Genomic DNA, 13969 nt, shown 5'->3' with positions numbered 1-13969 from the left:
TTCTCCTCGAGACGCCATGAAAACCTCTTGTCAACGGATTATGCCATCTTTTATAGGTGGCTTTGGGGGCTTATCCTTTCTCTAACCTGACCCTGAGCCTTCATCCTGCACACTTTACATTGACTCATTACGTTCCACTTTCCTGCCACACATCTATATCTCAACTCTCACTTCATACTGTTTGTATCTGTCTAAAGGTGATGTGGGTGGCATATTTGACACGCTCTCCTCTGACCTTGACCTCTGGGGTGGCTGGGCCAGCTGCACATCTGGCCCTGACTTGGGGCGCTCTCAGAGTGGCTGGGAAAAGGGACTGGCAGGCCTTGTGGGGCCCTCAGGGCAGGCAGCCTGGGGCTAGAGGAGGAGCTGAGAAGGACACCCACTAACAGCCAGCCATATGAAAATCTTTGTGGGAAATATAAACTTTTCCTCAGAAAAAGGAGAAAATGTAATACTAAAACAGTGTTTGCCTCAACTCAAGAACTTAGTTCTGTTTGATTTTTCAGTAACATTAGACAATGAATAGACATAAAGGCATGCAAATTACCGGTAAACGTGCGATACTGTCATTTTATCATAATTGAGATTTTTCTCTTTAATTACATAGTTAACGAGTGTAAAGGTGAGTGGTCAGAGGTGTGCCCTTTGAAATCATGCGGTCAAGAATGTTTTGTTGCCAGCGCCGCTACAGTGACAATCACGGATCATCAACTCAGACACAAACAGAGACTTGACGTAGTATGGAGCATACTCGTGCCAGACAGAGTCCAGTAAACAGGGCTCAGAGACTGGGAGGGACCTGAGTGTTCCACCAATGCAGATAGAAAAACATACAAGCACATTTAGGAAAACGTATTTAGAGAGGCCAAACCATATAACTATATAATGGGTGCCCTCTGTGCAGCGCTTCCAGTATTTAAGAAAGGAATTCCTTCCAAACAAGGGTGGAGGGGATGGACTAGAAACCAAGTTTTACACAGGCAACCCCTTAGAAAGACACACTCTTTACCCTTCCCTGCCTCTCCAAATCCAGCCAACAGCTTGCAACTATTAAGGGGAGATCCTGTGGTGACCTTACGTGCAGCCAGTCCTTGCACCTTCAAAGCTTCTGGGGTGGAATAATACGCAGCAAGTCATCCAGAACTCCTTAATACACAAATCTCTAGCAAAATAAAAGGTGAGAGCAGCCCACTGTGGGAAGGGAAGTGAGAGTAAATGAGCAGCTAAATTCCATTGGCTTTTACTTTATTACACCTATTTCGAGATCCCTCTACCGCAGTTAGCCCAGGCTCAGCAGGCAGCATATGGGATTTTTAAAGAAGACATATTATGCTTTTGTCTGTGGTATAGCTACAGTATAATCTATGATACCTGTGGATCATTCATTTATATTGTGACATTTCAAATACCGGTAGTTAAATATAAAGAAACAAGTCAGCAGCCTTTCAGTTTAAAACTGCAGCGCTGATTTTCACTTGCATCTTTATGTGTAGTGAGCAGCAGATTTATTTATTAATCTTTTATTAACCTTTATTTAACCAGGTAAGGACCCATTCAGATCGAGACCTCTTTTTCAAGGGTGACCTGGGGACGTCCCCTTTAAGATCCAAACCACATAATATATTGTACTCTCTCTAAATAATTTACTATAAATGCAGACACCACAATTATGTTTGCTAGCAATTATGACAAAAAGCGATGGTCAGATACAGAGGGAAAGTACGCCAAAAACATTATTTCTAAAGCATATATTTTTTTGTATTTTTATTACAATACAGAAACATTGGAAGAATGCTCCGAATCAGAAGATTGGGTAAGAGTCATAAAGCTTTAAAACATGAGTAGCAGAAGCGGTAAAGTAGTGGTAAAATACATTTAAATTAGGCATGCTTTGGTTGGTTTATTTGGTTTATCTGAGTAATAATGTACAGCTACATACATGGCTTTTTTGGCTGAAGTATGTTTTTTCTTCCTTTCGTTTCGGACTTGAACACTGTCAGAGTAAGGGGGGGGGCATAAAGAACACAGTTCACTTTTGGTAACCTTTTTGTTGGTGCACTGTCTCAACTGGGGCTGATTCTTCCAATGGGGTCTGTCAGTAAAAGTGAATTATGGACATTTTGACTGGGCCCGAGACTGGACTGGGGCCAACAGATGAAGCCATGAGATAGTGTCAATCACCTCACTCAGAGGTGAGGTCACTTCCCATTGGACTAGTCATTGATTTTCTTTAGCTATTCAACTGACAATAGCCTCGATCTGATATGAAAATAGTGCAAGAATAAATGTCAGGCCTCTGGTCCTCTTCAGCCTGAAACGTCAGTTATGTTATCCAAATGTTAAGTGGCAATAAGAAATTGAATGTAGTAGTCGTAGCTAAAATACAATACAACAATCCACGTATTACTTTTACCACTTGATTTCTTGTGGCATTTAGAAAGAGCTGACTTATAGAAATAATCAAATTTGGTATTCAAGTACATCCAATACATATTACAACTCAATATAAAGTAATTTCCCATTAAAAGTACCAACTCTATGTAAAAAGTTGAAGAGTGGAAACAGTATCTATGACTGTGCAAGCCTTGTGTCCCATTCACCACTTGAGGAAATGAAAATGCTCTGGAGTCAGACACATTGACAGAGCCAGAGAGGCACACAGACTGCACCATAAATCCAGGCAGACGTACACATAGATATGCCAAGAGCACGGCTAAAGCCGCTGCCACACTCTGAAACACTGGCTCAAAGCTGCTAATGTGGTATGATTCACATTCAGATCCCCATTCCAGCAGCTGTTGCCCTAGACAAGGCCCTATTCAAATGTGTACAATTGAAAGAAATAATATTTTAAGGCCATATCTGAATACTTTGATCAAATATTGGAACTGCTCTAAAAAATATTAAGTCTAAAAAATCTTACCAAATAGCAAATAGGTTCAGTATTTGAAGTCTGATGACTCTTGCTCACGGTAATGATTCTTCCAGTCAGACAAAAGATTATGTTTTAAACTCATGATGCACCATCTTACAACACTACGGCCGGCTGCACATGGAGCCTGGCATGTGTGCTGCCACCTCAAGCTCTCCACCACTGGGTAGCACCGTTAGTTATGTGACATAGATATAGATATAGATAGATATACAGTACATAGATAGATAAAGTGTGTCACTGACCTTCTTGGTTTTCACAGTAGACTGACAGCAGTCTCCTCCATCATAGTTACAAAATGCTCTGTTGTTTACAGCATCACAGTAGCTGTCTCCCGAAAATGGCTAGGGCAAAACAAAATACATGGTGAATGCCAAAAGGGACGAAAAAAGTGTTCAAGTAGAAACTTTTTGTGCACCTCAGCGTCTATAAATGAGTAAATTTTGCTGATTAATCTCATGCATTACATTTCCTCATCTGATTGTGAGAGTGGGCCAGAAGTGTAAATTAAACTAAGGACACCATAAACTATTCACTCCACAAAACACTCCAATAATGTGATTTATGACTTGCCCCACCCTCTGCACTAAGGTCACCAATCAAGTCATTCAGTGGGTCCCACTCACCAGATGGCATTATTTTGTTCTATAAAGTGATGTAAAGATCATATATGTGCACAGTTTTTTAACTGTCAAACAGATTTTTATTTAAACAGGAAAGTCCCACTGAGATGTAGTGTCTCTTTTTCAGGGGACTAAACAGACATTGCGGTAATGTAAAATCTAATATCTAATATCAATTGGCACAACAAAGTAAATGTAATTGTATCAAGACGTATTTAGAGGTTATGCCTCTGATTCATTGGTTTCCAAGTATGTGTGAGTTGGGAAATATTTACAAATGGAGACCAGAATAAAACAAATTATTAACCATTATTAATGTGTGCTCATTCTTAAGTGTAGTTACTGAAACTGAGATCAAAGTAAATTTGGAGATTAAAGTTGTTGTGTGATGAATGAGACAAGGCATATAAACCAGGCTAATTTATAGAGCTTTTACCTCACATCCCTTGATGCAGTGGAGCAATTCTGGGTGTGGATACCACTTCAGCCTCATTGTACACAATATGTTCTGTAGAATAAGACAAACAAATCACACAAATACTTTTAGTAAAAGTCAAGTAAATAATATTAGACATGTGTTTTGTACTGTAATGGAAGCACTAGGCCAATGTTACCAATTTATTCAAAACACAGTGACAGACCCATCGTTCCACCACTCAATATCATATTTTACACTTGGCTTAAAAAGGAAGAAAATACAGTATTTTTGGAAAACTATTTGTTTTTGACAATAAATAGTAAAAAAAAAAATACTTTTCTAATCAACTGAAGGCAAAAGGTATGCAAAGAAAAATAATCGGTGGAGTCCCCTGTTCTGTCATTATCCTCAAAACAAATCAAAGAGGAAATGGCCAAATGAGCATCAGTGTCCGATTGGAGGTTTGAAGCTCTTTTTTCTTGTGTTATTGCATATGCAGTTGTTAATAATGATGTGCGGTAGAGAGGTCTTCAAAAGCAATCAAAAGATCATTTAAAAAGAGAACGAGCAGAGTTAGGGCAATACACTACTTCAGACTGGACTGGTAATGGGAAGAAAATGTGTGTCCGATTCTTGTTTGTTGTCAGCAAATACTTAAGTGAACATGTGTTCAAGCAAGCCTTGTCCCTCTTAAGTTTCTGATGGGAAGACATTACTAAGGTCCCAAAAGGCTGCAAAGCATCTTCCTTTTTCTGGAGTATGTATGATACACCAATGCCAGCTGATCTGATGCTCAGATATCAGTGCAATGCTCCAAGGGATTTTTCCAATGCAGAGCTTTAGTGATATCGGTCCACTCTATACCTCGACTGAAAGACAGCTTACCCACATTGTCCACTTGTGACAGGAAAGGCATCCGGCATAAAAAAATGTATGCGCAGCAATGTCAAAGTCTTTTGGTCCACTTCTTTGACCCCCTGTGTCTCAATATATCGCAAAATTGGATGTGCTTTTCTATTTAGTACTGCAAACTCAGGTATTTTTTATTCAGTCTACTCAGCAAATCAATGTACAAAGAGACACGAGAGGGGCACAAAGCTGAAGTGGAAAACAACAAAGCATTTGAGGATAGTGATACAAACAAAATCATTTCAAATCCTGCAGTACTTAAACATTTTAACTGATCGTAGTAAGTTAATCCTTTTTCTATGATGATGTCATCCAGTACATCCTCTCTCACCCCACCGCTCTTGTTCTCTGTCCCGCCATCTTTTTTTCCTCTTTGCATGGCCGTAAATCATGATAATCCATGATGGTGGCCTGGCTTCACCCTTCATACATATGGGATTCTCACCCTCAGAAGTCTCCCCAGGGCACTCATAAAACATAAAAATAGATCTATCTGAGCTCCACAGCAGACCAGGTCATGTCATATAGAAAATGACTAATTCCACAGCAAGCCCAACAGAGTAATTCTGCTGGTAAAAGGAGGGAGGATGCTGGGGGATCGTTAGATATTGGGACATGAAGCAAGTGTAAGTTACAGAATTCTAAATAGGTCACAGTAAGAACTATAGTACAACTGGTTTAGACAAAGAATCAAGATTGTTTAACCTTAACCTTCAACAGAGCAAAGTGGAGCTAAAAACAAAATTTGTTTAGCTTAATCTGTAAGCAGAGTTATAAGAAATATTCTTAATGGAGAAAAGTCAGATTGATGCTTGTATCACTAATTATAAGTAAGCAGGTATTATCAGATATTTTACTACAGTAAAAGTAGAGGTATATACAGAATATACACATGTCTTTCTGTAAATATACCTCTTTGGACCATTACTTCAAAGAGGAAATAAATTGGGTAAATAAACGTGCATTACTGTGATGCTAACTTTCTACAACCTACAATAAGTCAACAATTACAATGGATATTAAAATAGCACAGCAACAAACAAACAAACAAACAAACAAACAAACAAACAAACTCCTAAGCCTGTTGTATTGACTATGTATCAATCTACTGGAGTGGATACTGGGGACAGCCTGTTCTTTTTATAATGCTATACGTTGACAGATATAATGTATAGAATGTATGGTTAAGTGCATTGATTCTCTCTTGTCTAATCCCCAAAATTGACATAGTATATCCTTCCAACAGTTTCCTCACCGCCCTTAGTTCTCTGACTACTGGAGATATCTACAGCATGGCATCCAGTGTCAAATTACCACCCTGCACAAATCCATGAAAAACAGATCATTTCATGTGCACGTGGCTAAGCCCATCCCTCTCCAATCACCCACCACAAAAAGCTGCTGAATCAGTGTAACTCTGAAACCAAAACAAAAGAAAGACACTGGGCCATTGGCAAGAAAACACAATTCACTTCTTTCTCAGTACATTGCCTCCGTTCTGTCTCACTTAGGTTTTGAAATTGAACAGAATGCAGAAGTGTTTAGTGACACATGTACAGTCCAAAACAGTGTTACTTATTTACTGGTGCATTGCGTGTTTTCTAGAAATAATCAATCAGTATGGGATGCCATTACATCTCACAGTGTATGTTTTCTGCGGGGCAATCACAATTATGATAAGGGTTTTTAAATATTTCCAAAACAGTTTAGTGGTAGTTACATTGGTAATTTGTCACTTTGGTGGTATACCATAGACAATGGCATTATATAAAACAAATATAAATTATAAAATATAAAACAAAAAAGATGAAAAGAAAACAGCTGGCCTTCTGTATTGGAAATAATAGAGCGAGGATGTGGAAAGGGCCTGTGAAATTCCATACAGAAGAGTTGTGCATCGCAGAACTTTGTGAAGTGCCTCTGCCAGAATGGCTAGGTGCACAAACATCAAAATGAACCCACCTTGACTTTGGGCGGGTTCCTCCAGTGCTCCCTCATCGCATTGTCCACTGTCATGTTGCTAGGGAGGATCACCACTTCGTTTGTCTTCTCTCGGCATGACAGCTCACACTTTTCGCCTGAGTAGATGAGACATTTTTTATAATTACACGTATCACAAACGTAGACCTCAAGGAAACACATGGTATATATATAACTATGGAGAATAATAGACAAACACAAGGCATGCATAACAAAGAAAAAAATATGTTCCTGTTTTTGTTTCACAGTAATTTGACAAATCAAACTAAATTTGCTTACCTATATTGTAATTTGTGTAGCACTTCAATTGCTAAAAAATACTGTGATAAATCATCTGTAGACCTACCTATTCCGTGTCCTCGTTTGCAGGAGTACTGAAGATTGTGATGGAGGTTTTGAGGTAAGGAACATTGACCTCTGCTGTGTGAGCACAAGCGGAATGACCCTGTCCAGTTTCCATCTTTTCTACATCGGATCATATTGGAAGTGGTGCTCTGCAAAGGAAGACACGCATTGGCAAATTACCATTTACCCATCTACACGCGCGCAAGTACAAACACACACACGCACACTCACAAGCACACAAGCACACACACACACACAAAAACACACACACACACAAAAACAACCTAGGAGGCCAAGGACACTGAGAAGGTATCCCGCTAGAGAGGGAGAAATACAATCCAATTATTATTCGGCATCCAAGCCTCAATGCCTGAGAGACAAAGCAGATTAAAAGGTGTATACATTACAAAAGTAAGCGACAGGGCTGTTCTGGAAATCAATATCAATCTAATTATAATGGTGTCAAATTGAGTAGGTCTAGAGCAGACAGGCAGGACAGGCAGGAACAGACATAGAAACAAAGAGGTCCAGCCAAACGGAGAGGGCAGGCTAGCTATAGTTTTTAATAAGACAAGTTGGGCATTAGAATTTGATTATACTGTAATACAATATAATATTCATTTGATTATATTTCTCCCCCAAAATGAAAATAAATTTCCATAAATTTGGAATCCGTTTTTTTTTTGCATGCAAAATTTTCAAGCAGGCAGAGAGAGACAGGAAATAGATGGACAGACCTGCTTGCATGAAGCGTGCAGCAGCCTCACCGTATGGGCGGAGCCTCCTGCAGCGGCAATGGCACCATTACCGGCAGGATGGGTACAGTTGAGTCTACAGACGCTGTCAAAGCGGAAACCGTCCGAGCAGTAATAGGAGCCATGGAAGATGGGAGGAGGAGGGTCACAGGTCACCGGCTCACATGCACCCTCCAGCCAACTGCCATCTTCTGTGCACTGCCGCTTGAAAGCCCGCCTTTAAGTGGAAACGTGTCTGTATTAATGCTTAATAAACATAATACACTTTTTAATATGAATATGAAATATTTGAAACTGACCTCTTGGGTTTGTTTGTGACGTGGTAGCCTGGTTTACACTTGTATTTGCAGAGGGTTCCCACTTTAAGACCACTCTCGTTACAACGTTTTGTTTGGAGCACAGCATTTGGAACAGGAGGAGGAGCCGGACAGCGCAGTTCACACAGTGCCTCCGGAAAGGACCATAAACCATCCTCCAGGCATGTTAAAGTGTTGTTGGTACCTGTCACAAAGAGGGCACGAATAGCAAAATAATTAATCTACAAGTTATGGAAATAACATTGAACATTTAACAATTTGACAGAACTCAATGTAAGTTAATTATCTTTAATAACTTGCATACTGTTAGTGAGAATTTGACCTAAAGTAAACAGGATTTACGGATAAGGCGAGGCTTTGAGCTGACACACCCACACCGCTACTGCAAAACGTGGCTTTAAAATCATAGTTTGACCCCACTTAATCCCAAAAAGGAAGGACAAGGGATGCATAAACAAGGACGACACAAGTCTGGTAACACTACGCGACCAAAACAAAAAGCTGACGGTCCACAGCCCCATTGGAGGCTAACATGGCTAGCAAACCTGACGTGGACGCCCGCAGTCCCTCCCCGCCGGTGAAACAGGGTCCCAGCAGCCCACATAAATATTTTCACAACTTCTTTACAGCAGTAGAGGGAGAGAATATGACAAATCATCAGTTATTGCTCATGATGTCCGAAATAAGACGCGAAATGCAGAGTGATATGGTGTCCCTTAGAGCCAAAAAGATAGCTTTCATAGGTTCATTTCAAAGTGGTATAGGGCTTCAAAAGACACTTACTCCTTTCCTTGTGGTAACTTTCAAGTGGGCACTAAAGAAAACTCAGACTGCACCCAGTTGAAAAGAATCATCATATCCTTGATACCAAAAGCCGATTGGATTGTGCCTCATATAGACCCATTTCTATTCTGAATGTGGACTATTGTCTATACACCTCAATTATGTCCAATTATGGAAAAAAATACTCCCAAACTTAATCTCCAATGATCAAACAGGATTCATTAACAAACGACTAACACAAGAGAACATAAGACGATCCTTACACATAATGAGTCAAATCCAAAAACGACAAAACAAAGCCGTAATATTTCGTTTAGATGCTGAGAAGGCTTTTGATTCTGTAAGCTGGCCATATTTATTTAAGGCCGTGGCTGGAGAGCCGCGGCGCGGTCAAATAGCCGCGCAGTTTCAGGGACCGCGGCATTTCCCTTATAGCCTCATGGCTAATCCTAACCCTAACCCTAACCTTAACCTTAACCCCAACCTTAACCCTAACCCCAACCTTAACCCTAACCTTAACCCTAACCCTAACTCTAACCCCAACCTTAACCCCAACCTTAACCCTAACCTTAACCCTAACCCTAACTCTAACCCCAACCTTAACCCCAACCTTAACCCTAACCTTAACCCTAACCTTAACCCTAACCCTAACCCTAACCCTAACCTTAACCCTAACCCTAACCCTAACCCTAACCCTAACCTTAACCCTAACCCTAACCCTAACCTTAACCCTAACCTTAACCTTAACCCTAACCTTAACCCTAACCCTAACCCTAACCCTAACCTTAACCCTAACCTTAACCCTAACCTTAACCCTAACCTTAACCCTAACCTTAACCCTAACCTTAACCCTAACCCTAACCCTAACCTTAACCCTAACCCTAACCCTAACCCTAACCTTAACCTTAACCCTAACCTTAACCCTAACCCTAACCCTAACCCTAACCCTAACCCTAACCCTAACCTTAACCCTAACCCTAACCCTAACCTTAACCTTAACCCTAACCCTAACCTTAACCCTAACCTTAACCTTAACCTTAACCTTAACCTTAACCTTAACCTTAACCTTAACCTTAACCTTAACCTTAACCCTAACCTTAACCCTAACCTTAACCCTAACCCTAACCCTAACCTTAACCTTAACCTTAACCCTAACCTTAACCTTAACCTTAACCCTAACCCTAACCTTAACCCTAACCCTAACCTTAACCCTAACCTTAACCCTAACCCTAACCTTAACCCTAACCTTAACCCTAACCTTAACCCTAACCTTAACCCTAACCTTAACCCTAACCTTAACCCTAACCTTAACCCTAACCTTAACCCTAACCCTAACCCTAACCCTAACCCTAACCTTAACCTTAACCTTAACCTTAACCTTAACCTTAACCTTAACCCTAACCCTAACCTTAACCCTAACCCTAACCTTAACCCTAACCTTAACCTTAACCCTAACCCTAACCCTAACCCTAACCCTAACCTTAACCTTAACCTTAACCCTAACCTTAACCCTAACCTTAACCCTAACCTTAACCCTAACCTTAACCCTAACCTTAACCTTAACCCTAACCTTAACCTTAACCTTAACCTTAACCTTAACCCTAACCTTAACCCTAACCTTAACCCTAACCTTAAACCTAACCTTAACCTTAACCTTAACCCCAACCTTAACCCCAACCTTAACCCTAACCTTAACCCTAACCTTAACCTTAACCCTAACCCTAACCCTAACCCTAACCCTAACCCTTAACCCTAACCTTAAACCTAACCTTAACCTTAACCTTAACCCCAACCTTAACCCCAACCTTAACCCTAACCTTAACCCTAACCTTAACCCTAACCTTAACCTTAACCCTAACCCTAACCCTAACCCTAACCCTAACCCTAACCCTAACCTTAACCCTAACCTTAACCTTAACCTTAACCTTAACCTTAACCTTAACCCTAACCTTAACCCTAACCTTAACCCTAACCCTAACCCTAACCCTAACCCTAACCTTAACCCTAACCCTAACCTTAACCTTAACCTTAACCTTAACCCTAACCTTAACCCTAACCCTAACCCTAACCCTAACCTTAACCCTAACCTTAACCCTAACCTTAACCCTAACCTTAACCTTAACCCTAACCCTAACCTTAACCCTAACCCTAACCTTAACCCTAACCTTAACCTTAACCTTAACCTTAACCCTAACCCTAACCCTAACCCTAACCCTAACCTTAACCTTAACCTTAACCTTAACCTTAACCTTAACCCTAACCTTAACCTTAACCTTAACCCTAACCTTAACCCTAACCCTAACCCTAACCTTAACCCTAACCTTAACCCTAACCCTAACCCTAACCCTAACCTTAACCCTAACCCTAACCCTAACCCTAACCTTAACCTTAACCCTAACCTTAACCTTAACCTTAACCTTAACCTTAACCTTAACCCTAACCTTAACCCTAACCTTAATCTTAACCTTAACCTTAACCCTAACCTTAACCTTAACCCTAACCTTAACCCTAACCTTAACCCTAACCTTAACCCTAACCTTAACCCTAACCTTAAACCTAACCTTAAACCTAACCTTAACCTTAACCTTAACCCCAACCTTAACCTTAACCCTAACCTTAACCTTAACCTTAACCCTAACCTTAACCTTAACCTTAACCTTAACCCTAACCTTAACCCTAACCCTAACCCTAACCTTAACCCTAACCCTAACCCTAACCTTAACCCTAACCCTAACCTTAACCCTAACCTTAACCTTAACCCTAACCTTAACCTTAACCTTAACCCTAACCTTAACCTTAACCCTAACCTTAACCTTAACCCTAACCCTAACCTTAACCCTAACCTTAACCTTAACCATAACCTTAACCTTAACCTTAACCTTAACCCTAACCTTAACCTTAACCCTAACCCTAACCTTAACCTTAACCCTAACCTTAACCTTAACCCTAACCTTAACCCTAACCTTAACCCTGTGTCTGGTCTCCCCTCCTGTTTGCTTTGTATTTGGAACCATTGGCCCAATTTATTAGACAATCAAAAACAATTTGTGGTGTTACAATTAATGGGACGGAACATAAAATTGCCTACTATCAGATGATGTTCTATGTTCTATTATATCTGACCAAACCAGAAATTTTCATACCCAATGTCATGAATTTTCTTCAAGAAATTGGTCCAATGTATGGATACAAAATGAATGTACAAAAAACTGAAATTATTTAATTCTGGCAACCCCCTCTGGTCTTTAGAAAGACCTACTCTACTCTAATCGATTCCAAACGGAATCGCTTGGATACTTCTCCATAGAGACCTATCAACAATTCTTTTTACTACTATAAAAAAAGATCTTGAATAATCATATCCCCTTCTTAAGTCTAAAAATGTATGTTTTGCCCAGGTTTCTCTATTTGTACCAGACTCTTCTAGTTTCCATCCCCAGCCAGCTGTTTGATGAGTGGAATAAAGTAATCACAAGATTTGTATGGCAAGGGAAAAAAACATATCCGGTTCAAGGCTTTACAATTATCAAAAGCTAAAGGAGGCTGGGGTTTACCTTCTTTGAAAAAAATACTTTATTTCAGCTCAGATCAGAGCTTGGCTATACTAGTGGGACCCAGAATATGAAGCTCAATGGAAAAATTGAGATTAATGTTGTGCCTTAGGTGGCTGTCATACTGGCAGATGACAGACCCCGGGGAGATGGCGAAGCATTGGGTGAAATCTGTTCTTACAATATGGAAGGAAAGCTCCTTCCTTCCAAATATAAACATACAAACCAAACAAGGATGTTAAAATCTTAAATTGGTTGGTCTGAAGAGCTTTGAGGTGTTGAAGAATCCTTTGGCTTGGACAGACAGTACTTTTATAGGTATTTACACATAAGGAGTTATAATAACCAAGACATACAAAATTATGACCATCATAGCCTTCTCACTGAAACATTCATAAAGCTTATAAATCTGAACTTTCAAAGATTGGAGAACAGTGGGAAATTCTATGTGCATTTCATTGGAGAACCACGGGATCACATGTCGGGAGGGAATTCCGCTGGAAAAGTGTGTCTTGTTTCTTTATAAGCCCATGTCAAAATGCCCGTTACTCACAGGGAAGTGCGGACTGTTGGAGAAGATGTGGCAGCACAGGAGGCAAATCACTATCATGTGTTTTGGGATTATCCTGTTGTTCGCAAGTATTGGACTGAGATCAACAAAGCCTTACAGACAATTTATGACATCACCATTCCAATGGATTTCAGAACTATGTATTTGGGCCTCAGGACTTCTGCCATGGACACAACTGGCAGCTATCTCTGGAACATTCTCCTGGCAGCAGTGAAAAAGGCAACCCGAACAAAAAGGATGACACAAAATGTACCAACAATCAACATTATAATGGACATTCGTAATATGGAAAAAAATATATTTGGACTTAACCTGAACATTAATACATTTAACAGACTTTGGACTAAATGGGATTTTTTTTTAGGGTTTTCTAGGCCATGATTTTATTTGTTCAATTATTGGTTGGATGTCTGCTGTTTTTAATTTTTGGCGTGTTTCTCTTTCACCGTATTAGTTTTTATGTGTTCTTAAATTACAAAATAAAAACATTTACTTTGAAAAAAAAACCAGATGAGTCTTACCAATAAGCTGCGCAGGTTCACGGCACTGGAAAGTAATTTTCTTGCCGTAGGTGGTGCCTTCAGGGTACATGAATTTGGCAGGATGTACATGATACTTGTCTGGCATGCCACAGTCCACAGGTTCACATGACACCTGTTTGTTCCACTTCCCATTCGCACAGGTAATGGTCACAGATGAGTCCGACTGTTCAAAGACAAGGCACACATTAAGTCATTCAGTGCGCTTAACAGAACTAATGTTACATAAACAGAAAGCACTACAAA

The 13969-nt window shown here is 40.1% G+C and overlaps 1 protein-coding gene across 2 annotated transcripts in view; it reads right to left on the bottom strand.

Annotated features, from left to right (window-relative positions):
• Positions 1–13969, bottom strand: part of pappaa (pregnancy-associated plasma protein A, pappalysin 1a) — a 52374-nt gene that overhangs the window by 2858 nt on the left and 35547 nt on the right. Inside the window, exons 15-21 of one of the 2 annotated variants that reach the window (XM_072453124.1) lie at positions 13706–13889; positions 8262–8463; positions 7945–8179; positions 7209–7356; positions 6845–6960; positions 3992–4063; positions 3178–3276 (exon numbers count right to left, since the gene is read on the bottom strand). In XM_072453124.1, coding sequence (XP_072309225.1) covers positions 3178–3276; positions 3992–4063; positions 6845–6960; positions 7209–7356; positions 7945–8179; positions 8262–8463; positions 13706–13889 — 1056 coding nt within the window. The remainder of the gene's footprint in view (positions 1–3177; positions 3277–3991; positions 4064–6844; positions 6961–7208; positions 7357–7944; positions 8180–8261; positions 8464–13705; positions 13890–13969) is intronic. The other variant, XM_072453125.1, reaches the window with a different exon arrangement.

Source organism: Eucyclogobius newberryi, unplaced genomic scaffold, assembly GCF_026437365.1.
Source record: "Eucyclogobius newberryi isolate DKJ021-1_F unplaced genomic scaffold, fEucNew1.0.hap1 SCAF_2, whole genome shotgun sequence".
Classification (NCBI taxonomy): Eukaryota; Metazoa; Chordata; class Actinopteri; order Gobiiformes; family Gobiidae; genus Eucyclogobius; species Eucyclogobius newberryi.
The sequence above is the reverse complement of the archived record's forward strand: the minus strand, read 5'-3'. Positions and strand labels throughout refer to the sequence as shown.